The 27,797-nt window shown below is 47.9% G+C and overlaps 1 protein-coding gene and 2 long non-coding RNA genes across 9 annotated transcripts in view; 1 reads left to right on the forward strand and 2 right to left on the reverse strand.

Annotated features, from left to right (window-relative positions):
* The window catches only part of KIF3C (kinesin family member 3C), a 40,796-nt gene extending 15,925 nt beyond the window's left edge, over positions 1-24,871 (reverse strand). For 4 of the 7 annotated variants that reach the window (XR_014082727.1, XR_014082728.1, XM_081592790.1 and 1 more), the window contains exon 1: positions 15,687-17,284. Coding sequence is in view for 4 of the 7 variants with exons in the window: in XM_081592790.1 (XP_081448916.1) it covers positions 15,687-17,225 (1,539 nt within the window). In the remaining 3 variants the exon portion in view is untranslated. Of the gene's footprint in view, positions 1-15,686; positions 17,285-17,341; positions 18,964-23,258 lie in introns of those variants that run through there. The other 3 variants (XM_081592791.1, XM_081592788.1, XR_014082729.1) reach the window with 3 other exon arrangements.
* Positions 2,526-15,117, reverse strand: LOC145546298 (uncharacterized). Its single transcript, XR_014082731.1, has 2 exons — positions 5,172-15,117; positions 2,526-2,831 (listed from the first exon to the last, which is right to left on the reverse strand). It is a non-coding gene; the product is annotated as an uncharacterized LOC145546298 (long non-coding RNA).
* A 1,100-nt stretch (positions 24,872-25,971) lies between the features above and the next one.
* LOC145546297 (uncharacterized) lies at positions 25,972-27,157 on the forward strand. Its single transcript, XR_014082730.1, has 2 exons — positions 25,972-26,233; positions 26,829-27,157. It is a non-coding gene; the product is annotated as an uncharacterized LOC145546297 (long non-coding RNA).
* Positions 27,158-27,797: the final 640 nt, after the last annotated feature.

Genomic DNA, 27,797 nt, shown 5'->3' on the forward strand with positions numbered 1-27,797 from the left:
ACCCTTCATCTCTCACATCTGTAACCCTGGGGCCGCCCCTGCTCTGAGAAAGATAGCCAGCAGACATCCGCTGAGCGTTACTGGCCAGGTGTCTCCAACTTTACCCCCAGAGAGACCTCAATCAACAAGGAAGGGAGCTAAGAGCAACTGGCCTCAGGTCATGCAGCTGGTTAACAAAGAGGTGAACCAGTCTCCCCACTGAGTCCTGTGCTATGGGCAGCCCCTCATCTGGCCGCTTGGCACAGACATTGTGTAGGTGCTTATTGAATCTGAAGCTTAAAGAATAACAGCCACGGATAAACTGTGCCAGTTCTGACTACATAAAATGCATTTTCACTGTTGCTAGTCTGAGGGTGCTGCCCAGCTGTTCTCTGATTTCATCCCAGGCCTCCTGGAAGGTTGAAATCACCTTGAGCCACCAAAAGAAACTGGCTGCCTCCCCACTGGAATTCTTTCCAGTGGAAGTTGCTGACCGACTGAGGGCTCTCAAAGCAGGGAGTGCTGGCAGAATAGGGGAGCAGGGGGTCCCTGTGTCCCATACATCATGGACGACAGAGCAGGACAGGAGTTGAAGGTGGCTTTTGGAGGGGGTCAGAGGTGGGGCTTCTCCCAAACCAGATGCTCTAGAGAGGACTCGAGTGAGGAAGGCACAGGGCCACAGCTGATGCCCTGCTTTTTTCTACCTGATTTAAAGACTGGGGATGAGGGTGGAGAGAGAAGCACAGGGCAAGGAATCAAGAGGAAGAAAGCAATTCTTTTTTCCGCACCTGCTATGTGCCAGGTGTCTCACACTTATTTCTGCTCATAACCCTTTAAGCAGTGGATCTCAAGATTTTGGTGTACATTAGAATCACCTGGGGAGTTTTTAAAAGGCTGTGTCCAGACTACCCCCTGAAAGTGTAAGTCGCTCAGTCGTGTCCAACTCTTTGCGACCCTGTGGACTGTAGCCCTCCAGGCTCTTCTGTCCACGGAATTCTCCAGGCAAGAATACTGGAGTGAGTTGCCATTTCCTACTTCAGGGGATCTTCCCAACTCAGTGATCAAACCTGGGTCTCCTGCATTGCAGGCAGTTTCTTTACAGTCTGAGCCACCAGGGAAATCCCAGACTATATCCTACCACCAGTTAAACTGGAAATGGAGGGGGGTAGGGAGGTGGTGAGGTCCAGGCATCGGTGGATTTTAAAGGTTCCCAGGGGATTTTGGGGTGCAATCAAATTGGAGAATCACTGCTTTCTGCAGTCCCCAGAACCAGCATTATCTGAGAACTTGTTAGAAATGCAGAATCTCCGGCCCTCCACAGGCCTAGTGAATCAGCATCTGAGACCCCCTCCAGTAACTTGTGTGACATGCTTTAGGGACAAACTATAAGCATCACCATTTTTCTGATGAAAGCTCAGGGAGGTTAAGTAATCCATCCAAGGTCACACCATGGCTGTTGCATATAAATGGAGACTCCAGACCCAAGTCTGCCTGATTCCCAAGCCCAGGCTCTTCCTGCCACAGACACCGTGCAGTGTTTTAGGAAACAAAACCTGCTAAAAGAAAAGCAGCATTTTCCAGCAAGAGGAATCATGTTTGACTACTCTCCAAGAGTTCCCTCAGGGACAGAATAGATTATTCCAGTCCACGAGGAAGCCAATGGTCAGAACTTAAGAGGTTAAAGTGCTCCTGGCATGGTCCTATATCAGAGGTTACTCCATGGGGGAGGGGGAGAAGGAACAGAGAAACAGGAGGTGAAGGAGGGGAAGGAAACAAACAGGCATCTCTCCAGATGGAAAAATGTTCAAATGTCAGAAATCATGCAAGAAAGGGTGCACAGGGTGAAATTCCAACTTCACAGATGCCCCCAAATCCCTGCAGGTGGGAAAGAGCAGGAGAATTTCTAGGCCATGTGAACGGACCGAAAAATGGCAGATGAGCTTCAATTAGTTTTACATTGGGGAAAAAAGTAATCCTAAATCTTCAGTAAATGATAGCTGTGAGCAGTCAGTTATAAACCACAAAAAGAGGAAAAGCAAGGAATAATTCTCTATGGTTCCCAGAAGACATTGGCTTAATACGCTGCCACAGCTAAAAAAGCCAATAGTATCTGGCCAGGTACCATCACCAAGGCTTTTCTGGAAACAAAACAAAAATCATTCTACCCTAATACAAAACCATGATGCAGCTGAATCTGGAGTACTGTGTATAGTTCTCTCACTGCATCTCTGGGGACTTGAAGGAGAGAGAAGATTCAGAAAAGGGCAGCTAAAACCATCCAAGGGCTTAAAAAAAAAAAAAATAGAGGACTCTTTAACTGGCAAAGACAAAGAAAGGTTAAGAGAAAGGACCTGGAAACTATACCATCAAAAGGTGTGAAAAGGAAGGATCTAGGCTTTTCTAATCAACCCCTAGTAGGGAGAAGAATAAGAGCTTATACCTTGAATTTTTAGGACAAAGGAAGTTCTTCTTTACAGAAGATAATAAATTTATGGAATGTGATATCTCAGGAGTACTGATTGAATAACTCACAGTTCATCACAGGATTCTGGGGACATATTTTTAACCTTTTATTTGTCTTTCTCTGCTTCCAGAAAATTTCATTAAAGTCAAAATAAGCACAGAAATAAAACAAACTGGAAAAAAAATTCACATATTCCCCATCATAGCTAATTAGCTTTTTACCCCAGATTTTTCCATATGCACACATCATTTTTTCATATCTATAGACATAGGATAAATATAAGTTTGCCGCTGCTGCTAAGTCACGTCAGTCGTGTCCAACTCTGTGCGACCCCACAGATGGCAGCCCACCAGGCTCCTCTGTCCTTGGGATTCTCCAGGCAAGAATACTGGAGTGGCCTGCCATTTCCTTCTCCGAAATATAAGTTTATATCCTGCTACTTCCACACTATTAAATAGCTCAAGAATTTCCTGAACTAACACAACATTGTAAATCAAGTATTCTCCAACAAAAATTTAAAAACGAAAGAATTTTCTGTTAATGATTGCATAATATTTGAGCTTCCCTGGTGGCTCAGACGGTAAAGAATTCGCCTGCAATGCAGGAGATTCGGGTTCAATACCTGGGTCAGAAAGATCTCCTGAAAAAGGGAATGGCTACCTACTCTAGTATTCTTGCCTCGAGAATTCCATGGACAGAGGAGTCATAATATTTAGAGTGGATAATTTATAATATAAACCCCATTATAAGAAATTTTGTTTGGCTGGTTAATGTTTACAATAAACACTCATGCATATTATTTTTTTGAACATGCTGCTCAGCTTATAGGCTTTTAGTTCCCGGACCAGGGGTTGAACCTGAGTCACAGCAGTGACAGCGTGGAGTCCAAACCACTGGACTGCCAGAAAATTCCCAATTTTTTATCTTCTAGATGATTTTCTTAGAAGGAAATTACACAAGTGGACAAAAAGTTATAAACATTTTGTGTATCTTAGAACATACTGTCAAGTTACCTTTCTAACAGTTTTACCACTTAAAACCACTGCCAGCAATAAATAATGGAACCACTTTTATTCGAGTCATAGTCATGAAGTATTATCATGATTTTAAATTTGGCTTAGTAATAAATATAAAATTGAGTCTCCTATTTATATTCTCTGTACCTCTGTGGTAGGCTTGCAAAGGTTTGCCCTGTCCTTTTCCAACATGCTCTTTTATGCTTGCTTTTTTTGTGTTTTGAGGATTTTAAAGTGAGGAGATGGATCTGACTTAAAACAATTCTTTGTTTATTCAGCCCCCACCTTCTCCGGCCTACCCACACCCAGCTCAAGAAGCCCAGCTGGACACAGGCAGACTTTAGGCTGCCAATCAGGCCTGGAATCTGATGCATCAGTCAAGGCTACCAGGGCTGCCAAGTCCCAAGGCTCCTCCCACTGCCACCCTCATGCCATGGTTCCCAGGATTGGTTTCTGTCCTGGTTCCTGCTCATCAGACTTCATGTTAGGCCTCCTCCTTGGACTTGGAACTCTGTTTCAGGGTCTCTCCTTCTGGCCAGGGCCTGGGCTCCAGGCAGAGAATTTCTGGGAGATGCCTGACTGCCCATATCACCCCATTCCATTTGTCCACTGCTCCTACACATCTCTGCCTGACCCGCCAGGACCCAGCACAGACATGGTCTGAATGACAGCCAAATATGCCTTATTGGTTTCTTGCCAAGTCTTGTCCACTGGCCCAGCCTACACTGTCAGTCAAGCTGGCCTGATAGAACCTGTCTTGTGCTAGAAAAGGGGGCTGGTCCTGGCACAAAAATCTGGGGGTGGGCCCCAATCCAGGTGCAGAGTCTGAGCTCCCCCTTCTCCCCAGCCTCAGTCCATTGCTGCCTGCATCACACCCATGCTCTGAGACATGTTATGCGTGACTTCGGTTCTTTGCTTTGAAACAGTTTTCTGGTGGTTTTTTCTTTTTTGCTTTTCTCATTTCTCTGAGGATACCAGTAGCCATCTCCTCCTTTTCCTCAGAGATCTCTGCCTTTATCACCTAAGGAGGGCAGGGGACAAGGATGCCTCAAATCCCTGGGCCCACTTCAGGCTACAAGGGTACGAAGCAGAATATGGGGTTTCCAGTTCCCAGGAAAACTTCCCCAGAGCTCTTAGCTGCCCCAGTTAATGCTGCCTTTGCGATTTCTCAGGGAAAAAGAGTCCAGGTGGGTGGAGCCTGTAGACAGGGCTGGGTTTGGTTCTACTGGTTCTGAATATGTCCAGTGTAACTAAAAGGCCAGCAGAGGCTGTAGGGGCGGAAAACAGGGCAGGGAGTTCCAAGGACATGGTCTGACTCTTGTGAGAGGGAAACAAATCACCGGATAATTAAGGTGACCTCAGGGAATCATCAACGCCAATGCCCTGTGCTTCACAGAGGAGGAAACTGAGGCCCAGAGATGAAGACTTCTAAGTCTAGAATCTCATAATTAAGGAGTCAGTGTGTGTATCTGTTGAGGCTTCCCAGGTGGTGCTAGTGATAAAAGAATCTGCCTGCCAATTCAGGACCCGCGGGTTCAATCCCTAGGCCGGGAAGATCCCCTGGAGGAGGAAATGGCAACCCACTCCAGTATTCTTGCCAGGATAATCCCATGGACAGAGGAGCCTTGTGGGCTACAGTCCATGGTGTTGCAAAGAGTCAGACACAACTGAAGCGACTGAGCACATATGCACATGTGTATCTGTTTCTATACTGACTACACACTTTCCAAATAATTTCCCAATTTGATCAGGGCCTTGATTCCAGGTATTAGAGGCAGGTCAACTGCTGTGACAATTAGCAACTTACTGACCAGAGACATATTAACACGTCTTTTGTTACCTGAATGTTACTGATTGGAGTGTTTCAGTATTCACTTACATAACAAATCGCCGGCCACAGGCATTATTAGTTCCTGCAAAATTCCCCCAGTTAATAGCCAAGATCACCACAAGGACCAGGCCAGCCTGCAGATACAGCCTGGGATATTCAGAAGCTCCCCTCTTCTCATTCCGGGAACAACTGAAGTGCAAAATCAGGAGTAGAAAGGAGGCCCAGTGTTCATTAAATGCTGGTCTGGAAAACCAGCAAGGAGACAGCCAGGCACAGCCAGCCACCCTCTGAGGAGATACCATCAAGTATGATTTTACAGAGAAGCCAAACAGGCTCTGCCTTGTGACTGTCAGCTAATCTATAACATTCTGCAAGAGACAGGAGTCCTGGCGGCCACTTGCCATATGCCTAGGCTGGGTTGGGTCCTTTTTGCATTTATCATCCTATTTAATCATCACAAGAACCTCACGAGATAATGAATATGATCCCATCCTCAGACAGGTGAGGTGACTAGATTAAGGTTATGGAGACAGTAAATGGCAGAAGTAGTATTTAAACACCAGCCTCCTGATTCCAAGTCCTTGTGCTACAGTTTTCTCCTAGATTCAGGCAGGAAAGTACCTTGGGGGAAAGCAGCATTTGGTCTTTGCATCTTTGCCAACTCAGGAATCATCAGGAAAGCTCAGGGCACCATTTCTTTCTCTTCCAGATGAAACAGGCGGGGTTCTGCTGAAGATGCTTCTGCCTGTGTGAGGTTCTTATGGGGGTCTCTGAGATGAGTGGGATAGAGCTCTTAAGCACATTCTTGTGGGGAGGGCATCAGTTATCACTAGGGTCCCTGAGAGAGAGTGAAGCCCGAATGCTCACAGGAAGGGCCACCTCACAAGTTCCATGGTGGAAAGAAGCAAAGAGCACTGGGCCCGTCAATCAGAGAACATGAATCCTGGCACACACTCTGCCATCCTATTTGCTAAGAAATCTACGGCATCAGCTCTTGGACTTCAGTTTTTCTCATCTGTAAAATGGGGTAAATACTGACTAACCTTGCAGGCTTTGGTAAGAATGGTGAGCTGGATAACAGGTGAAGAAATACCTGGTAAATGATAATGTACAATCAAATGTCAGAGGTTACTTCCTGTTGCAGTACCCGACTGACATCTATCCACCACTCATCACACAGAACAGAACAAACAACCAGTGCAGCAATCCTGGGTCCCACCTCTTAGGGAATACAGCCACGCCTACAGTCACAAACCTGTTTCTCCTTTTGTGGCCTCTGGTTATAGATATTGAGGAACCAGCAGTAAGGGAAGAAGAAATGAAAGAAACAATGGTGAGGGGAAGAAGAATGCTATTTTCAGTGATTCTCTGCCCTCAGGAACATAAATCAGGAAACTGAGTCTGAGTTTCCTGCCTTGGGTCTCCTTGGATGCCTCAAAACACTACATGCTAGTAATTCTCTCATCCAGAAGAAGGAACAATTAGGACTTTCCTGGTGGTACAGTGGATAAGAATCCACTTGCTAATGCAGGGGACATGGGTTCAATCCCTGGTCCAGGAAGATTCCACATGTTGCAGAGCAACTAAGCCCAAGCACCACAGCTACTGAAGCCCATGCACCTAAAGCCCATGCTTCATAACAAGAGAAGCAACCTCAATGAGAAGCTCTCATACCACAACAAAGAGTAGCCCCTGCTCACTGCAACTAGAGAAAGCCCTTGTGCAACGAAGACCCAATGCAGTCAAAAGAAGAAGGAACTATTAGAGATCAGGAAACATATTGGCCAGAGAATGAGATGAACTGGATTCTACTTCCAGTCTTGCACTGGACAGGATACGGATGCCCAGAAATGCTTCAGTCCACCTTGGAGAAAAACAGGAAGAAAAAAATCAGCTCATCTGCTTGAGTAGGAAAACCACGATCACTTCAGATCTGATCCTTAACTTTGTCTTTCTCCTCTACTTCATTCACTTATTTGCATTTGCATCGTCCTAGAGGGTTTCTCTCCAACACTGGGAAAGAAAACCCAGCCAGACAGAAGAATGCTATTAATACAATGTCAGAACTAGATGAGACCAAAGGATGCATAAAGTGTAGACTCCATAGTTTACAGACCCTGGGTCATTTAGCCTCCAGCTTCCAGGCAATGCTTGATCATTCCTTTCCAGCCCCCACTGTTCCTCATCCAGGTTGGTCTCTAAACCTGGGCTTCTGACCTGCTGCTTCCACTGTGAATCAGCAAATAGTGCAGAAAGCAAGGAATCACTGATTGATCATTTCTTACAGAACCGGAAGGGGAACTGCCTTGTCCAAGTCACAGGATTACCAAAAACTGAGTACCATTAAGAATTATTCTTGACCCTGGGTCTCCCTCAATTATTCATTTAAGCCAATCTTCCAACCATGTGTTAACACATTTCTTTTACATATTTTTCTCCCTTAAAAATTCTAGATTTGTTTTTAACAAAGTAATAGAGTGAAAGTGAAAGTCACTCAGTCGACTCTTTATGAGCCCATGGACTATACAGTCCATGGAATTCTCCAGGCAAGAATACTGGAGTGGGTAGCCTTTCCCTTCTCTAGGGGAATCTTCCTAACCCAGGGATCAAACCCACGTCTCTCACATTGCAGGCAGGTTCTTTACCAGCTAAGCCACAAGGGAAGCCCAAGAATACTGGAGTAGGTAGCCTATCCCTTCATCAGCAGATCTTCCTGACCCAGGAATTGAACCAGGGTCTCCTGCTTTGCAGGACGATTCTTTACCAACTGAGCCACAAGGGAAGCCCTATATGCTTGCTGTTAAAAAAAAAAAAAATTAAAATATGAAGTGAAAAATAAAAGCCTCCTTCCTATTATTAATAAAATCCCTAGAGACAACCATTATTAGTGAATTCCTGTGATTCACTCCAGAAATTTAAACAATTTAAAGACAAAGTTAACCCTACCTATTGATTTATATTCTTGGCCATAGTGTTCAAGAAGATTTGTTGATTATACGACTGAATGGCCCCAGACTGAGGTCTGAGGCTGGGGTTTGCATCATGTGTAAGGACACAGATGAGTTAAGCATCTTAGCAGACAAGAGCTCCCACTGGGGCCTATTAGCCAGGGATCTGGCATGAAGCCCCCTTTCTGAGTTGGTGATACAGGGTGGAGGGAAGATCATGGGCTTTGCAATCAAGCAGATATCAGTTCATATTCCCTTGGATTGTTCCTTCATTACTATGCCTTAGTATCCTCATTTGTCACATGGAGATTAAAACACTATTTCATGGTGCTATTGTGAGGACTAAATAAAACAACTCGAGAATACAGTGAGTAGTAGACATTGTGCACGCATGCTCAGTCATGACTGACTCTTTGAGACCCCATGGACTGCAGGCTGCCTGGCTCTTCTGTCCATGGAATTTTCCGGGCAAGAATACTGAAGTGGGTTGCCATTTCCTTCTCCAGGAGATATTCCTGATCTAGGGATTGAACCCATGTCTCTTGTGTTTCCTGCATTGGTAAGTGGATTCTTTACCACTGAGCCACCCAGGGAGCCCATAGTTGACATTAAGCATGCACTAAAGAAATGGTGGCTACTATTATTATTCCAATTGTTGTTATTATTCTCCTGGCTCACTTGAAGAAAGAGAAAGCGTGCAGGTCCATTATTTACCACTACAGACACAGTTCAGCCCAGGGCCTGGTACCCCTCAGTTGAGTACATCTGAGAGCAAAGGGAGACAACTAGAAAGTAAGTCTTGAGTCTGACCAGGATTTAATGCCCAGGAATTTCTCAGGATATTCAAAATTCTAGATATATAACAACTCCCCAGTGCAGGGACTCTACAAGCTCAGAGCACTGGAATCTGCCTTACACAGACTTGTCATGGCTGAATGGTTAGACTGGGTGGAAGTGAGACCATTTCTTATCTACTCAGGCTACCTGATTCAGCAGCTCTCAGGCCCTATCAGCCCCAGAAGTGCCCCCAGACTGGCCAGGGGCAGCAGACTGGCAGGGCACAGATGGGAGGGCGTGCCCTTCTCCTGCTGAATTCCAGGCCCTTCCTCCTAGTCCTCAGAGCACAATGAGAACATTATCATAGCCACTTCATCCAATCTTGCGCTGTCTGGGGGCTGGAGATGACTAAGGGCAATATGATAATACACTCCTCTAGCCAACACACAGAAAGAGAAACCTAACACTGGACCAAAAGGCCTGCTGAGTCCCAACATAACTTGAATCCCAGAACCTCTGATGGAAATGTACTAGTCTTACGTACTTCCTGCAGGTCAGATCTTTACATTACAAACTGCACCCAGCTCATAGCAATTCTGTTAACTGATCACACTGCTAGGGACAGGAAGGAATGTAAGTCACTGCTCTTAGTGGTGCCAAGAAGCCATGGACTCTGACCTAGATGCCAGACCCAGCCTGGAGCTCTGGTTACTTGCTTCTCTCAAGGATCACAGAGGACTCAGCTGGAATGGGTGGTGGCAGCGGTGGGGAGGGGTGGGGGGGGCAGTATACACAGTTCCCTGATCACTTGGCCCTATAAGTCTCAGAGGGTCTGGCATGGGGCTGGTGTCCCTGGGGATATGGGGAAGGAACCAGACCAGCTTTGGGAAGATAGGTGCTCCCTGGATTATTGAGGATTCTTTAGAGACTGGACACACCCCTTGGAGACTAACCTCAAGATCATGTCAGTGGAACGATACTATTTCATGCTCTCCCTTAAAGCACTTTTTCTTCCAATTGGTGTTTCTTCTCCACAGAAATTCTGTTGTCCATCTCTTCATCCACTATCTCTCCATCTTTCTCCCCAACTCTGACTCCATTTGTCTTTCCTATTTCTTTCCTGTCTTTCCTCCCATTTTCTCCTTCTCATTGTCTTTCTCTAACCAGTCATGATAGAGAGCTGAAAATCTCTTCTATTATTGGTTGAATTCATACATTAACATTTAAATCCTACCACCTTAATTTTCAAAAAGATGAACTGAACATTCTATATTTTGCTTTAAAAAAAATACTACTTTTAACAATAAAGGACTTTGAAGAGGAGGGGACTTTAAAGATCACCTAGTTCAATGGCTTTTCTGGCTTGTGAATCCCTTTAGAGCAACTATGATATTCAGCTTCTCCTTGGACACTTCCAGGGATCGGAGACATTATCTCTTGAAGCAGATCAATCATAACTATCAAGAAGCTCTTTACATTGAGTTTAACCTGCTGCCATAATTCCCACTCCCTGGTTACCAGGACAACCTGGGAGATAAAACAGTACAATAAGCAGAAGGGCAATGAGAAACATCTTAAGTTCAAAGTATGGAGTAGAGGAGTTGGCTGTTAGGTTCTCCTATCACTTTCTTAGGTAGGTGACATGGGAGAGAGATAACCAGGCTCTGGAAGGTCTTGAATGACAAACTAAAATGTGATGTGTTTAACATATCAGAAAGATGGCCAAGTGAAGACATCCATTAGTTAATCAAAGATAACAGTAATGAAGTTATTATTTATGAACGCTTACATGCCAGGAACTGTGCAAAGTGCTTTAATGTTGATTATCACCTTCTCAAGAGCACTATGACATAGGTACTATTATTATCCCACTTTATAGATGAGGAAACTAAGGTCTCAAAACTGGTAAATCAGGCCTGCCTGACTCTGATATCACCTCTGAATACAGCATTCTACAAAAAAAGGTCAGCAAAGACCCAGACAGGAGATCTTGATTTGGGAGTCACTTACATTAAGGGAGGGAGGGTCAAGAACAGTGGGCCATGGGTGTCATTTGGGCTCTCTTCTACAGATGAGCCCCTCAACTCCATTTCCAGTCCTGCGCTTGTTTTTAAACTCCCCTGTTGGGACTCCCTGGCCGTCCAGTAGTTAAGACTCCGCCTTCCAATGCAGGGGGTGTGGGTTTGATTCCTGGTCGGGGAGCTAAGATTCCCATATGCCTTGTGGCCAAAAAACCAAAACATAAAACAGAAGCAATATTGTAAAAAATTCAATGCAGACTTTAAAAAAATGATCCATAACAAAAAAATCTTAAAAAAAAAACACCTCCCCTTCTCCATCTCCTGCTGTTCACTGGACTCTGTCACCTCAAATTCAACACATTTACACCCACTCCTGTCATTTTTCACCACCTCCCCAGCAACCAGTCCTGGTATTCGTAATTCTTTAAGCTCAAGAGAGGATCAGAGTTTGTGTCAAACTGACCTGGACTCAATTAGATTTGCCATATACAAACCACGAGGCCTTGGGCAAGTCACAAAATCTTGGTTGTCTCAAGTATAAAATGTAAACAGAATTAACACTTTCTTGGAAGGTGTCTGTGGGGATTACATGAGATAATCTGGATACAATATATGGTATAGGGCCTGGCATATGACAAGTGCTATGTGAACGGCATGATTCTTGCTATTACTGTTGTTTCTCAAGCTTCAGACTCCTTCTCTTGCAAAACTATTTATGGTGAACCCCAATGCTGAGAAGTGGGGGGAAGAAGAGGGACCGACAGAGAGACAATGAAAATTCAAGCAGTCTGTACTCTCTGTAGTGACCTCATCCCTCTGGCTTCAGGGGCAGCTTCTGCAGGGTCTCTTTCCCATACCCACTACAGAGAGAGTTGGGCTCTAGCCAAGCAGCCCCCTCCCTCCACTGCCTCCAGACCTACTCACGTGGGGATCAACAAGCAGTGTGTTGTCTCTACCTCTTCCAGTCCTCTCTTCATTTCGAGCCTGCATTTTGTATCATCTGCAACCCTTGCCTCCTCTACACACCCTTCTTTCCCTCTAAAGATCTAGAACCAAAGCTTTATAAATCATCTAGTCCAAGCCCTCAAAAAATTAACCTCAGAATGAAAACAGTCATTAAAACATGTTCCTTGCACAATGAAAGTGGGCTTTCTCTCGATCCACCCACACACATTGCATTCTCACAGCAGTGAGACCGTGCACTGTGCACAAACACTGGAATTGCCGTCATGCAGAGCCGTAACCTCAGCCGTGGGTCTGGCCTGTGGCTTGACCAACACCCCTACCTCTCAGGTCTGGTACATGCTCAAGCCCCCTGGAGACACGGCCGAAGTATGGATGGCTAATGACTACCCAGAAACAGGGCGCTGATGACAATCACAAACCCTTACACGTTTGCACACCTCAAACCCCCTAAGCCTCGAGGTAAATGAGAGGAGATGAAAGGAGACTCCTAGGAGATAGGCATGGTGTTTGTAGACAGTGAGGGGAGAACAAAGGGAATGGGGACCCTAGAGGTGGTGGGCAGGAAAAACGGGTGAGACAGACTGTAAGATGAGTCAGAGAGAATGAATGAGGGCACTGGGTCACATCAGCTACTGCTCAACTGCCCCCAGGGGCGGTGTGAACTGGAAGAAGGGAATTGAGGAGGGGGATGAGAAGGGGGGCTGATGTCATAACTCAGAAAGCGGGAGCTGGAGTGTGTCGCACATGGGGAGCAGAAACTCATTTCCAGGAGGGACCTGAGCTCCCGCCTTCTGAGAGCTCCTAGATCCTTCTCACCTGGCTCTGCTCCCGCAGCTGAAGGTTTATGGCAAGGCAGCTGGGATGGCAGGGGAAAGAAAGCCTTAAGCCAGAAACAAAGATGTCAGTCCCGGAGATCACTGGACCCCTGCTTGGCAGACAGAAGCCACCCAGTGGCTGCTAACGCCCTCCACTTATTTAGTGCTTTCAACTTATTTCAAATGCTCTCACACTAATGATTTCACTTCATCTTCAGCACAACCCTGTGAACCAGGCAGGCTTGGGATTACCTCTACCATGCTCTTCCCCTCATTACCCAGTGGAACCCTCAAGAACCTTCAAATTGTTTCCTCCATCCTAAAAACAGCCAACTCTGAACCAGCAGTGCCTTAGGGAGGCTGGGGTCCTCTGTCCAGGCTCCGTTCTGAGCTTGCTGGTTGCTGTTGGTCCTGGGCTGGGTGTGACAAGAAGTCACAGGATGTGGAATCATTCCTCTCCTGGAATTTCCCAGACGCCCCTCCCGCTTTGCTTATATCTGAAAGCCTGGCACATAATGACCATGTCACCCAGTCCCCAAGGAGCTGCGTCAGACTTCCCCTCATTAGGCAAATGGAAACCCGAGGCCTAGAGAGGCAAAGGCCTTTGTCAGAGTCACACAGAGAGCACACACGGAGGGGTTCATGAAGACTTGGAAACAGCACAGCATAGACCTGGGTTCCAGTCCTGACTTTGCCACCTATCAATCCAGGTCACTGAGACCATCACCAGCCTTGGCTTTCATCCCTGTCAAATGGAAATAGTAACACTCATCTCTGGAGGTTGCTGCGAGGATTCCATGAGATCAAAATATAAGAGTTACATAAAAATGAATTACTCTGACTATCAAGTAGCCAGGTAACAACAGCAGGACTCTAGTGTAATAGAAAGAAGCTGGACCAAGTATAAAGAGTCTGGCTCTCCTTAACTCACCTGTGTGGCTCTAGGCGAGTCTGGGCCTTGGTTTCCCAAGGCCTCTGGCAGTTGTAATAAGGGGGATTCAGTGGGCTATGCCTCTACTGCAAGAATTCTGGCACTGGCCACTGATCTCTTGACTGCCCCATTATCTGTGCTCCAAGAATCTTATGGAGGGAGCCAGGGAGTAGCCAGCAATGGGAGATCTATTGTTCCCAGTGGAAAGGATCCCAGTGGATCCTTCGCTCCATCCCTTCTACCCATTTCCTCAGGGTGCCAAAGAGCACCCTTTTAGCCTCTTTTGCCCCCTGACTTTAAGGATGGGTAGAGGCGGAGAGCAATGGGTAGTGGTGAGGCTCTTGGTAATGAAACTCATGACACACCACCCCTGTAAGATTTCCCAGTGGAAAGCACTGGACTGCCCAGAATTCCTTCCACTTGGGAGAGCTGAGTCTAACTGTCCTGGCTTTCACATCCTGCTTCTTCCAGGAGTGCCCCAAACGTGCCAGGCCCCTGATCCTTTCTTTGAGGAAGCGGTTCAGCATAATCCTTGCTGAGCTCCTGGTGGTGAATTAAATATTAAAGAAGCAAGGCCAGAACCCCCTGGGTGCAGCAGCACATTCTCATAACACAGACAATGGTGTGCAGCTCAACTGTCCCTCCTCCAGCTGCTGCCTCACTCCCTCCCAGGCAGTGCTTCCCTTAACCCCAGCCCACACTCCTGAGAGACACTAAGAAACGACAGTGTTTTGCTCTCCCCAGCAAGACATCAGCTCATGGTTCCCTGCATCCTTCCTCCAATCCTCAGTGTTAAGGACTCTATGGACCTGGAAACCCCTGGGACAGGGACTCCTGGCATCTGTGACAACATTTAACAGGTCGGTGGCCGGCCAGGCAGGGGGACCTCTGCAGCTTAGCTCCACTGGGGCCTGGAGGTGTCCCTGGGGCTGGGGGAATGCTGAGGCCCTGAGATCTCTCAGGGCAATGGGTAATTGGGTCTTACTGGGATGAGGCCTGGGTGTAGGAGCTAGCTGGTTTGCTGCTCAGATTAGAAGAACCTCAGAGATCACCCAGGCCAACCCTCTATCTTACAAAAAGGGAAACTGAGGCTTGAGGAAAGGAAGACACAGTGAACACAGGGTCACTCAACGAGCTATAGTACATCTAGCCCTAGACTCCAGGTCTCCAGTGTGGAGCCAGAGGCGCTCTCCTATCCTATGCATGATCTCCTTCCTAAGATTCCAAGCAATAGGCCCTGTGGACTGCTGGACTGCCTTCATGGGGAGTAGGACCCATTCATAGTCCCGCCTTGCCATTCAAGAATTAAAAGGGCCCAAGGGCCACTGGTTCCAGCTCAGCTCTGCTAGTTTGTAGGATGGAACCTCATGTCATTTTTCTGAACCTTAGCCCCTCACCTGTAAAAATGGGAGGTTAACAACCAGGACCCCGGATAGCTACCGTGAGGATCAAATGAGAGCATGTACACAGTTATGGAAACTGTGAAGTGTTATCCAAATGTCAGGTATTAAAGCAGCGTGAGGTCTGATGGTGCTGCAAAGGGAGGACATTACAAGGGAGGTGGCTAAGCAAGAGTGAGAACCCACACCTAAATGAGGCTGAATGCCTGCCCGGCTGTCCATGGACCTGACTGGTTCTGGGGGCCACCAGCAGAGACTGCCAGGCAGCAGGTCAGGCCAGCCTAAGCTCACTGGCTTGAGAGACTGCCTGCCCACTTTTGCTGTGTGTGTGAGTGTGTGTTTCCTCTTAGGTGCTCTTCAGCAGCTCTGCCTGGCAGCCCAGAGCTGCAGAAATTTGCCTGGCTTCTCCAGGGGAGCACTTGGCAGGAGGGCAGGACACTTTGCTTCAGGCCAGATCACAGACTCTCAAAGCAAAGCCTGCCAGCCCAGACCCCTCTGGGGGCCTCTGGAGAGCCCCTGCTCCCTTGGGGGCTCTTACCTTGTACTTGGCAGCAAGCAGCTCTGTGGCTTCCCGCTCCCGCCGCAGGTCTTCCAGCATCTTCTCCTTCTCCTCCAGCAGCTTCTGCTTCTCCTCGCTCACCAGACTGCGGTCGTCCTGGATGGCCGCCTTCTCCTCCTCTAGCCGCTCCTTCTGCTCCTGCAGGTAATTCTCCATGTTCTTGTCCAAGGCTGTCTCCAGGATGGGCTGGGGCGGGCGGTGGTTGTTGTTGTTGTCATCCTCCTCTTCGGCCACCCAGGCCTCAATCACTGGTCCCTCCGGGTACCCGGCTGGGGCTGACACGGCCTTCTTCCTGCGGCTGCTCTTCCTGCGGAGTCGCTTTCCCAGCATCCCCTTCTTCTCCAGCTGGGCCTTCAGGCGGGCGATCTCCTCCTGGAATTCCCGCAGCAGTGTGTCCTTGGGGTCCTCGTTCACCCGGGGCTTGTTCTTGATGTTCTTGGCCCGGTTGGCAAAACGCAGGGTGGAGAGGCTCTCGTCGTAGCTGTGAGAGGCTGGCCCCAGAGTGGCCACCATGATGGTCTTGGCATTTCCCCCCAGAGAGTCCTGGAGCAACCGGGTCAGCTTGGAGTCCCGGTAGGGGATGTGGGTGCTCCTGTTACCCGAGAGAGCAGCGATCACGTTGCCCAGGGCGGACAGCGACAGGTTGATTTTGGAGGCTTCCTTCGGCCTCTCTCCACCACCACCACCACCCCCTCCACCACCGCCACCACCAGTGGGCTGTGTGGCGGTCCCTCCAGCGGTGTTGGGGCCTGCTTTGTGCTGCCTCTCGCTACCAGCCAAGTCCACCAGGTTGAGCTTGCCCACACGGATGTGGTCCTGGCCGTCTGAGCCATGCTCACTGCACTCCACGGTGATGACGAAGATGGCATGGGAGCGGGAGCTGACCTCATTCATGTGTGTGCTGCCCACTGCCCGGGTCTGGTTCCCCAGGTTCATCACGTGCTCTATCTCCTTGACATTCTTGGTGACGAAGGAGGACAGGTCCTTGATGTAGACGCCTGTCTCAGGGTTCTCCTTCAGCTCGAGCCTCTTGCCAGGCTCCTTGGAGAGCAGGTCTCGAATCTCCTCCTGGTAGATCTCTAGGTAGGAGGCCCGGACCAAGTACTGCTGGTTCTGGGAGCGTGAGATGTGGGTGAAGATATGCTCAAAGGCATTGGGGATGACCCCGCGGAGCTCGGGCTCCACCCAGGTCCCCTGCATGGTGTAGGTCTTGCCCGTGCCTGTCTGTCCATAGGCAAAGACGGTGCCGTTGAAACCTTGAAGCACCGAGTCTACCAGGGGCCTCACAGTTTCATCATACAAGTCTGCCTGCTTGGAGCTGGCATCATACACGGCATCGAAGGTGAAGGTCTTGGGTAGCTCCCCCAGGGCAGCGCGGGGGTTCCGCAGGGTCACCTGGCCTAGTTTCACGTCCATGGTCAGGATCTGCTCGTGACCAGCAGCCTCCTCCTTCCGGCTGAGGGGGCGGCACCGGGCCACCACCTTCAGGGCCTCGCTGGCCTTGGTTTTACTGGCCATCTTGCTGCTCTGTCCTTCCTGCACCCCCCCCAACCCCCGGCTCCCCTCCGCAGTCTGGGTAGTCCTGCTGTCCTCCCTAGGTCGGGATCAGCGGGGCCGGCCCAGCCCCCAGGTACCGTTCTTCAATCCGCATGCAGCCTCCTAGGGTGGAGATGCTGGGAGCTGGCCCCGCCGCTGCTGCAGTCCGGGCCTCCACCGCTCTCCGGTCCTCGCTGCACCGGCTGCGGAGGGAGAATTAGGCAGAATCGCCCAGCAGCCGCGGGAGCAGCTCCTGCCGAACGGCAGTACCCGGAGCCCGCCCCATGCTGGGGCAGAAGAAGCGCTACCGTAAACAGCGACGGTAACAATGAGATAAAGGAAGAGGAAAATGGGATGGGGGTGGGCGGCAGGGCTGTATTCTCCTCCTCCTCCTCCTCTAGGGATCCATGGCGGGGGGTGAGGGAGAGGGTGCTGCAGGTCTGGGGGGCGGGGGTCCCGGCCCTCCCAAGGGCAGAGGCTCACCTGGAGTCCTCTCCCCCAGCTGGGGGATCATTCATTGCAGCCAGCGCGGCTGCTGCAGCCTCTGCCTCCGCCTTCCCCGCCGTCGCCACCGGAGAATGAGAGAGAAAAACAGAAGGGGATGGGGCGGAGCAGCCGCGGCGAGAGTGATGTTGCCGCCGCGCTGCGGCCCCAGCTAAACCGCCCGGCTGGGGTGGGGCAAGGGGCGGGGCCGCGGGGCGGGAGACGCGAGCCCGGCGCGGCCAGTGCGCTGGGGACCCGGGTGCATCGCCCGCCCGCACCGCGCCCCACCCGCCCACGCAGAACCCCCTCCGGAACGACAGGCTCCGGTGCCGACCCAGGTCCTGCGCCCACCAGGCGGGTGCAGCGCAGCCACCGCCCGCCGTCACCCCACTGCGGCGGGGCATGCTGGGAGTTGTAGTCCTGCCTTTGTTAACCCGGTTCTGGCAGGTCGCTAATGACTTCTCCAGTCCGAGAAGCCCCTCCCTCTCTGGCCTGCAGCCTCAGGAGTGACTGTTAGGGTTGCAGCCTAGCTGCGGGAGGATGCGGGGTATCCACTGCCCACACCTGTTTCCTCCACAGCCAGCATCCTCTCTCTCTCTCCTGCTCCTGCCTTTCTGCCTGCAGACCCCTACACGTCACCCCCTCCCCTTCAGGGTGTTGCCAGGCATTCTAACACAGAAATGCTTCTTGACTATCTTTTCCTCTTTCTGCCCTGGTTTACTTCTGGCCTTCCTTTTCTCTCTCCTGGAACCACCTTCCAGCTAATTCTCTCTTAGCATCCTTTCTGCACAGGCACTCTGGTCCCCTCCCCTCCTCCAACACCAGCCTTCCATATTGTATAAAAGCCTCTCCATCTTCTGACTCCTGCCACTTCCCAGCCTCACTTCCAGCTACTCTCCCAGACAGAATCTGTGTTCTAGACATTCATTCCTTTGAACAGAAAAGCAGAGACATCACTCTGCCAACAAATGTCTGTATAGTCAAGGCTGTGGTCTTCCCAGTTGTCACATATGGTTGTGAGAGCTGGACCATAAAGAAGGCAGAACACCAAAGAATTGATGCCTTCTAACTGTGGTGCTGGGGAAGACTCCTGAGACTCCTTTGAACAAAAAGGAGTTCAAACCAGTCAATCTTCAAGGAAATCAATCCTGAATACTCATTGGAAGGACTGATGCTGAAGCTCCAGTAGTTTGGTCACCTGATGCAAACAGCTGACTCATTGGAAAAGTCCCTGATGCTGGAAAAGATTGAGGGCAGAAGGAGAAGAGGGCGTCAGAGGATGAGATGGCTGTATGGCATCCCTGATGCAATGGACATGAACTTGGGGAAACTCTGGGAGATGGTGAGGGACAGGGAGGCCTGGCGTGCTGCAGTTCATGGGGTTGCAAAGAGTCGAACATAACTGGGTCCTGACTGAACAACAACAAGCGCCTGGTAAACCCCAGGCCTCATTCTAGGAACTGGACCTTCTTGTCCTCAAGGAGCTCACAATACTGGAAACCAGGTTTTGTTGCCTTTCGGCTGTTCCATGTTGCATCTTTGTGCCTTTGCCTGTTACTCTTCTGTACTTGGTGCCCTGCCCTTGCCTTCTCTGTGAAGCCTTCCCTGACCAATCTCTCTTCTTTTACAGAGAGATACACAGAATTTGCATAGAACAAAACCTAGACTCAAGCTACAGTTCTGATCTCCAAGCTACAGTTCTGATCTCCACCCAACTGTGTGAATTTTGGCAATCTCATACCTTGCCCTAGCCTTAGTTTCCTCATCTGTTTAAAGCTATTGGTTTTAAAGTGGTTGTGAAGTTCAAATGCTACTACTGATCATAAAGTACTGTACCAATGAAAAGACTCGTTTTTAAGAAAGCCCTTAAGACATAACATGTGTCCTGGCTTGGCTTGCCTAACAGCTCTGCTTCCTTAAGTATCCTGGACAGACCAGGTCTTCATTTGGCATTCCACTTTTGGATCGTCATATTTTTTTTCCTCTAGGATACAAATCAAATGTAATTTCTCAAGTCCAGGGACCAAGCCAGTGTCCTACCCCTGTTCCATTCTGCAAAGGGGAGTTGAATCTATGCATTGGGTCTGACTTGTCCTTATTCTCCCATCTTGAGGCCGTTCTTCAGAGTCACCAGAAGAATCTTTCCACAAAACATTTCCAGTCATGTTATTTTCTATTTGCTCAGTTCTTCAATTCTACAAAACCTGTCTCCTCACCTCCTCCCTATCTAAAAATCCCGGGTACCCAAATGCTAGCTCAACTGGAAGCTTGAAGCTTAGCTGGCGGCTTCTCCACTTCTGAAGTTTCCTGACCTTCCTCAGCCCTCTCTTTGACCAAGTTCTACTGCTTGTGATTAACTTGGCTTTTGAACCATTTACTGGGTGAGGTTTTGGCTTTGGCAACTTGACTTCTGAATGGACCATTTGGCTCTTGAACTGTTTTCTTGTTGCACTTGGCTTTGGTTTTTGGACTACCCTTTCTCTGTTTTGGCTTACCCCCTTGGCACTAGAGTGCTAAATAAAGGGGATTCCAGCCCTGTTCTCCCCACTGAATGTCACCACCTGACAAGGCACTTGCCCAGATCAGACTATTGCTTACAAGTTGTGTGGCCCTAAGTAAATTATTCAGCTTCTCTGAACATCTATTTTCTCAGTGGGAAAAGTGAAGGTAGGGATGCTTACTGACTCACAGGGTTTACATGAGAATAAAGTCAGATAACGTATGTGAAAACTCCCAGGACATAGAAGATAGTCATGAAATAGTAGTTTTCCTTCCTTTTGTCCTTTGCATGTAAGGTTGTTCACATTCTGTGTCTCCCTTTTTTGGCAGTCCTTAACCAACTGACCTCTTTCAACCCCAACATTCAATGTTGGAGTTTCCTAAAGCTTGGTCCTAAGTCTTCTTTTCCTTCCAATGCTACCCTCTAGTGATCACTATAGCTTATGGCTTCACTCTGTGTTTAAATGATTCCTAAATTTGTACCAGTCCAGACTTCTCTATTCTCCACTTTTATATATCCAATTCTCTAATACATGCAGCCACTTGGATGGTCCAAGTACTTGAAGTTGTACTTGTGAACACCAAACTCATCATTCTCCCCTCCAAACTTGCTCCTCCAAGAATGTCCCTAGATCTGTAAACACCTCTTCCCCTACCCTCAACATATTTCTTCAAATGCCAAATTCTATCGACTCAACTTCCTAAATATTTCTCAGATCTATCAACTTCTTCTCCCTTTTCACTGCCAATATCATGACCCAAGCCATCATTTTCACTGGCCTGGCTTCCCACGGGAGTGTCCAGTCTGGTCTCCTTAGGTCTGTTCTTACTTCTACCGATTCATTCAGTATGAAATATTCTTTTAGAAACACTTTTCTGGGATTTCCCAGGTGGTCCAGTGGCTAAGACTCCGTGCTTCCAATGCAGGAGATCTGGGTTCAATCCCTGTTCAGGGAACTACATCTCACATACCACAACTAAGATTGAAGATCCTGTGTGCTGCAACTAAGACCTGGTGCTGACAAATTTTTTTTTTTTAGTAATCAATATCAGTTGCTAAGCAAATGAATGATAGTTCAGAACAAGAAAATGGGGAGGCAAGAAAAAGAAGTGACAGTAATAAACTCATATTTGTAGACTGATTTTCAGTTAATAGAGTATGATCATATACATTACTCACTTTACCCTTACATCAACCCCCTAGGAAAAGAGAAAATATTAATATTCCCATATTGTGAGGACTCTAAGCTTTAGGCTAATCAAGTAACTAAGGAAGGAATCCCAGTCACCAAGTGGCATAGTCAGTCTTCAGACTCCCAAAGTGAAACCCTGGGGGTCTTTCCTCTTTGTCATGAGGAGAGCTTACTGTGAAGATAGCAGAACAGTTGCTTCTTAGTTCTGGTTTGAATGACAGTTTCCTAGGAGTCCAGACTCATCTCCTTAGAGGGAGGAAGAAGCTCCCTTTGCTGCATTTCCTTTGACAATGAAAGTTCTTTTTTCCCAGGGTATTCCAATACCAGCATCTTCTTCTGGTGTGGTCTCAGTAACGGTCAGAGTGAGACTATGTTAAGAAGCCAGAGTTGGCTTTTCAGTAATCCCCAGGAGTTCGGGGGGGGGGGTTAGGGTTGGGGCCTGAAAATTTTCACAAGTAAATCAGTATTTGTTTACCTTGCAAAAACAAATTCTACCAGCAGAGGGAGATATGACTGTGTCACTAGATGGGCTGCAAATTTCTGGGCTCTCAATCACTGTGAGATTATCTAACTCAAAGGTTTCCAATTGTGTCCAAGTCTAGATTACTCATAGCTCCTCTTCTCCCAGAAGCTTATTTTTTCCTGTCTCTGCTGTAATATTTTTCTTTCTTTTTTTTAAATTGGAGTAGAATTGCTCTACAATATTATGTTTGTTTCTGCTGTACAACAATGTGAATCAGCTACATGTGTGTATCACCTCCTGCTTGAGCCTCTCTGCCACCCCCCATCTCACCCCTCTAGGTCATCACAGAGCACCCAACTGAGCTCCCTCTGCTTTATGAGAGCCTCACTGACATATATATACTACCATGGGTAATTTCTGGTAAATGGAATTTCAGCCAACTGCTAACCCCCAAAATAAATAAAAGAAAAATCTGAAAATTAAAAAAATCTGAATACTAAAAAGAGCTGTCCTTAGTAGCTACCATCAATAAAGCACCTAATAGGTGGATAACATTGGTTTTATTTACCCTTCACACTAAAATGTAAATGGCAATATTGGGTCATAAGCCTAGTTTCTCTAACTCCACCACCCTGTACTGGACCCCCGGGCTTAGCTCTCAGTCTGCAGCCCACCTGGACTAACTCTACTTTCTTCTTCTTTCAATACCCCTTTCACCTTCAGCGTCCTCAGTTAAAGACTTTCCTACCCCCTCCGGGCCTCAGAGGGTCTCTTTTTTCCTTACCTCCTATGGCAGTTACCTTCTGCTTTTTTTTTTTAACTTTTCAGATTTGGGGGGCACATTGTGTGGAATGCGGGTCTTAGTTCTCTGACCTGGGATCGAACCTGAATCCCATGCAGTGGAAGTTTGGAGTCCTAACCACTAGACCTCCAAGGAAGTCCCTAGCTTCTGCTTTTTCTAAATGGTATTATCCATCCATCTATGAAAATATCCTGTCCCCCAGCTGCCTTTCTTAGACTCTGCTATATTTAAGTTTCTCATTACAGAAATAATTTAAGAACATGTTTTAAAGAGTTTGGATCCTGTATAGAATTGTGCGTCCTTTTAAGAAAAATATTACACTTATTATTGACTCCTTTTCCTCTTCCCTTATATGCCATCCATAGAAAAAAAAAAATCCTATCTGGGTTCTTTCTACAAAAATCTATTGATCCTGACTCCAAAGTACTGCGTGCCACCACCACGTCATTCTAGTCCATGCCACCTTCATCTCTTGCCTGGACACTGCGGTAGCCTTTAAAAGGAATCCATGCCTTAGACTCCCTCCTCCACAGCACAGCTAGGGTCTTCCTTCTAAACTGTAAATCAAATCATACCACTTCCTGCTCTCAACCTTCCAGCAGCCTCTCATCACTCTTGGAGTCAAATCCCGACTCCCTTGCCAAGCTGCGTCGGCCTTCTGTGACAGGTCCCTGGTTACTTCTCCCATTTCGTGTCTTCATGCTCTCCCCTGCCCTCCCTCCAATCCAGTAACACTGGCCTCCTTGTTCTTCAGTCCTGCCGTGCGCATTCCAGCCATAAGGCCTGTGCACTTGCTGTTTCCTCTGCCACAGGCTTTATCTCCCGTGGCTGCACGTGGTTTCTCTCTCACTTCATTCAGCTGCATTTTCAAATGTCATCTTCTCAGAGAAGCCTTTCTCACCATGCTTCCTGAAATCTCCCTTCATCACTCTCTATCTCCTTGCTCTGCTTTATTTCTCTTCATAGCACGTATCACAATATGACATTCTATATGTTTCAGTATCTGTTTATGCATTATCTTCCCATTAGAATGTGAGCACCAGGACAGAACTTTATTCTGTATCCTGGTGCTTACAAATATGGCTTGTTCACAACAAGCCCCCAGGAAATGTTTGTTTGGTGGGTAAATTAGTGAATGAAGTTATTAATAGCCTTCATGATCATCATTTTGAAAAACTGCTTCACTTAATGTGTTATTTTAAATTATGAAACATTAGGTTGAACCATATGAAATCACTGTTAGGTTTAACCATTAGATTAAGTTAGCTGCCTGCTCAGTCGTGTCCGACTCTTTGTGACCCCCAGGAACTGCAACCCACCAGGCTCCTCTGTCCATGGAATTATCCCAGCAAGAATACTGGAGTGGGTTGTCATTTCCTCCTTCAGGGGATCTTTCTGACCCAGGGATGGAACCTGTGTCTCCTGAGTCTCCTGCATTGCAGGCAGATTCTTTACTGCTGAGCCATTGGAGAAGCCAACCACCAGCTTAGAATGGTTGAATATTGTCACTTTCACACAGTTCATTCAGGACTATAAAACACACACTCAGAACGTTGCATTACATGAATATACCACTTAAAGAATTATCATTAAACATCCAGGGACCGACTACCAAGGCCAAAACCAGAACATTGCCAGCATCCCAGGAATCTCCTTTAGGACTCTGCAGTCATAATCCCTTCTTCCTCTCTAACGTAACCTCTCTCCTGACTTTCATGGTAATCACTTGCTTGCTTCTTTTTGTTCTTTTACCATCTAAAGATTATGGTTTTCTTTTGTCCTTTTTTCAGCTTTACATAACTCCTAAGTGTGTATCCTTTTGTGTCTGGCTTTCTTCCGGCTTCTTTTACTTGAGAGATTCATTCATGTTCTTGTGTCTGGCTGTCATTCATCCACATGTTGTGTCTGGCTGTCGTTCATCCATTACTACTACATAATATTTTGTTGTGTGAATATATCACCTATCACTGCCTCTTGATTGACATGTGGGTTGTTTCCAGTTTGGTATTGTTACAAGGTGTGCCGCTTCAGGCATACTTGTTCATGCCTTCTATGCACACTCGACACATTTCTGTTGCACATATACCCAGGAGTGTGACTGCTGGGTTACAGGGAAGCCATCTCTTCAACTTCAGTTAATAATGTCAAACCGTTTTCCATCGTGGGAATAGCAAGATTCACTACCAGCACTGTACAAGGGTTCCAGGGGTTTCACACCAGAACACTTAATATTGGTATTCTTATTTTTAGATATTTGGTATCTCAAAGTAGTTTTAGTTTGGTCTTCTCTGACACCAAATAAAGTTGAGCACCTTTTCACATGCTTAATATGGCACTACTGTGTCTTCTTTTGTGAATCTCCCCTTCAAGTCCCTCCATCATTTTTTATATTTTGGCTTTGAGCCTTTTGTTGCTTACATAGGCATCCCAGGTGACTCTAGTGGTAAAGATCTTGCTGCCAATGCAGCAAACACAAAAGACGCAGTGGCTTCAATCCCTAAGTTGGGAAGATCCTCTGCAGGAGGGCACCGTGGCTTGACATTTCATGCTTTTGGTGCAGTGTTTACACCTTTTTATATCCAGAATTTCTTCATTTTCATGTAGACATTTGTAAATCCTTTTCTTTGATTAGCACTTTTTGCCTTATGCTTAAAAACTCTTCCTGTGGCGTGCTGCAGCCCATGAGGTCGCAAACAGTCCAACACAAGTGAGCAACTGAACTGAACTGACCCCCAAGGTCACAAAGACATTCTATTTTCTAAAAGTTTTGCTTTGGATGGTTACTTTATGATTTATTTCAGCTCACTCTCCATATTGCACAGTTAGGTAGTCTCTCTCTCTCTTTTTTTTTAAACGCTTATAAATGTGGGAACAGCTCCCATCACCCTTCTCAGTCTCATTCAGCCCCTCGGGGGGCTCAGGGAAAGGAAGTGGAGGTTGCGGTGCGGTGGGAGACCTGGCCCACCCGGCGGGCTATCATTCCAGCCTCGCCCTCCTTCCAGATCGCGTCTCCCTGCCTGCCCCCTTCCCTCTGGAATGCTCGTCATCACCACCGACTTGAGGGGAGGCTCCTACAACAGAAACTCGGGAGACCTGGGTTGAGGCCAGAGCGGGGCCACCCAGCCATTTGACCTTGACAGGAAAGCGCCCAAATCTCCTTGGCTGATCTGGCTCTGCTGTAGATCAAGGCGCAGAGTCCCGCATCTCCAGACTGCCGGTCCCGTGCCCTTTCCCCTGACTCACGCCACCGCCAATCAGCAGTCAGACCGAGGGCGTGGCTCTCGCATCCTGGAATGTTGCAGAGGCGGTTTCCTGGTGTGATTCACAAACAGCAAGAATGTTTCAGTCTGATCGGGAGACCGACTTCAGGGGAGGGGGACTGGGTGTCCTGAGCCAGGAAGCTTCCTCCCAGCCTCCCAACCCCCAGAGGTCTCGGTCTTTCTGAGCTCACTCTGTCTTATCCGGGAGGATCACAGTGTCCTTGCTTTCAGAGGATGCTCGCGCCGTAATGTTTGCTGTTATTTTCCCGTGCGCTGCTGTGTCTCCAACTGTGAGAACTCGGGGACAGGGAGCTGGCCTGTGTATCTATGCTCGCCCTACCCCAGAGGCGACACGGGGCTGACACTCCCTGGTTGTGAAGATGAGCCATTGAGTGGTGTTTGTGCAGCACTAGGCAACAGCTCTCTTTGTGGTTAGAATCACACCTGAAGGAGGATCCTAATATGGTCCAAAAGGCACACCTCTGGCCTGACAGCTGCCTGACCACTGTCACAGAGGAATGACAGAGCAGCCTGGGCAAACTCCTAGGGGCCCAGTAGATCCTCCTCCTAAGTAGATCCTCCTCCTAAGTAGACCCTCAAAACCCAACCTGTCTCATTGGCAAAAGCTCAAGTGTCCCCTGAAATGGCCCCACCATGCTGGGCTTCCCTGGTGGCTCAGACAGTAAAAAATCTGCCTACAATGTAGGAAACCCAGGTTTGATCCTTGGGTCAGGAAGATCCCCTGGAGGAGGGCATGGCAACCCACTCCAGTATTCTTGCCTGGAGAATTCTATGGACAGAGGAGCCCGGCGGGCTATAGTCCATGGGGTCACAAAAAGTCGGACAAGACTGAGCGACTTAACACTTTCACTTTACTTTTCAAAGGCCATGCTAACCACCATGGGGAAGTTCATCCTCTAAGAAGACCCTGCCTGCACCCTCTGTGAAGGTTTAGGATCTAAAAGAATAACATCAGTATGTGCTGGGAGCAGAGCAGCTCCAGGACCTGGGAGCAGGCCCTGAGCTGTGGTCAAGAAACCCAAGCTCAGACCTGGCTTGACCACAACGCGCCCCGTGACACCGGCCCTTCTGGTGACTTCACCCCCTCTGAGCCTGTGCCCTTATATGCCCAGCAAAGGGCAGCCCTGCCTGGCCACTGTACAGGAATGGAGTCAGAACAAATGACACAATATATATACTAAAGTACTTTGAAAGGTGTAAGGTGTTATAATGTGATAAAGGATTATTAGAAAGAAAGCGCTGAGAGCTGAAAGAGGTGTGGGCCTCTGACACTTCTCAAGGTAGTTTCCTCAGTAGCAGGAACAATCCTTTATTTGTTTAGTATTTGATAGTTCATAAAGGTTTCTAGGCTCTTTATCTCACCTGAGCCTCCCAATAACCCAGCAAGGCCGGCAGGGCAGGTTTTACCCTCCCTGATCACTGACCAGGTGAAGAAAAGGAGGCTTAGGCCATGATTTTCCCATAGTCCTCTAGTCACAGATCTAGGACTAAAACCCCTTTCTTTTTAAAAAAAAAATATTTATTTATTTGCTGGCTTCCCTGGTGGCTCAAATGGTAAAAAAAAATCTGCCTGCAATGCGCGAGACCCAGGTTCAATCCCTGGATTGGAAAGATCCCCTGGAGAAGGAAATGGCAACCCACTCCAGTATTCTTGCTTGGAGAATCCCATGGGCAGAGGAGCCTGGTGGGTTATAGTCCATGTCCACAGAGTTGGATACGACTAAGCTACTGACCCATTTGCCTGCAGTTTTTGGGATCTTAGTTCCCTGACCAGGGATTGAATCTGTATCCTCGGCAGTGAAAACCGGGTCCTAACCACTGAACTGCCATGGT

Source organism: Giraffa tippelskirchi, chromosome 4, assembly GCF_054371585.1.
Source record: "Giraffa tippelskirchi isolate mGirTip1 chromosome 4, T2T-mGirTip1v1.2.pri, whole genome shotgun sequence".
In the NCBI taxonomy this organism is placed as follows: Eukaryota; Metazoa; Chordata; class Mammalia; order Artiodactyla; family Giraffidae; genus Giraffa; species Giraffa tippelskirchi.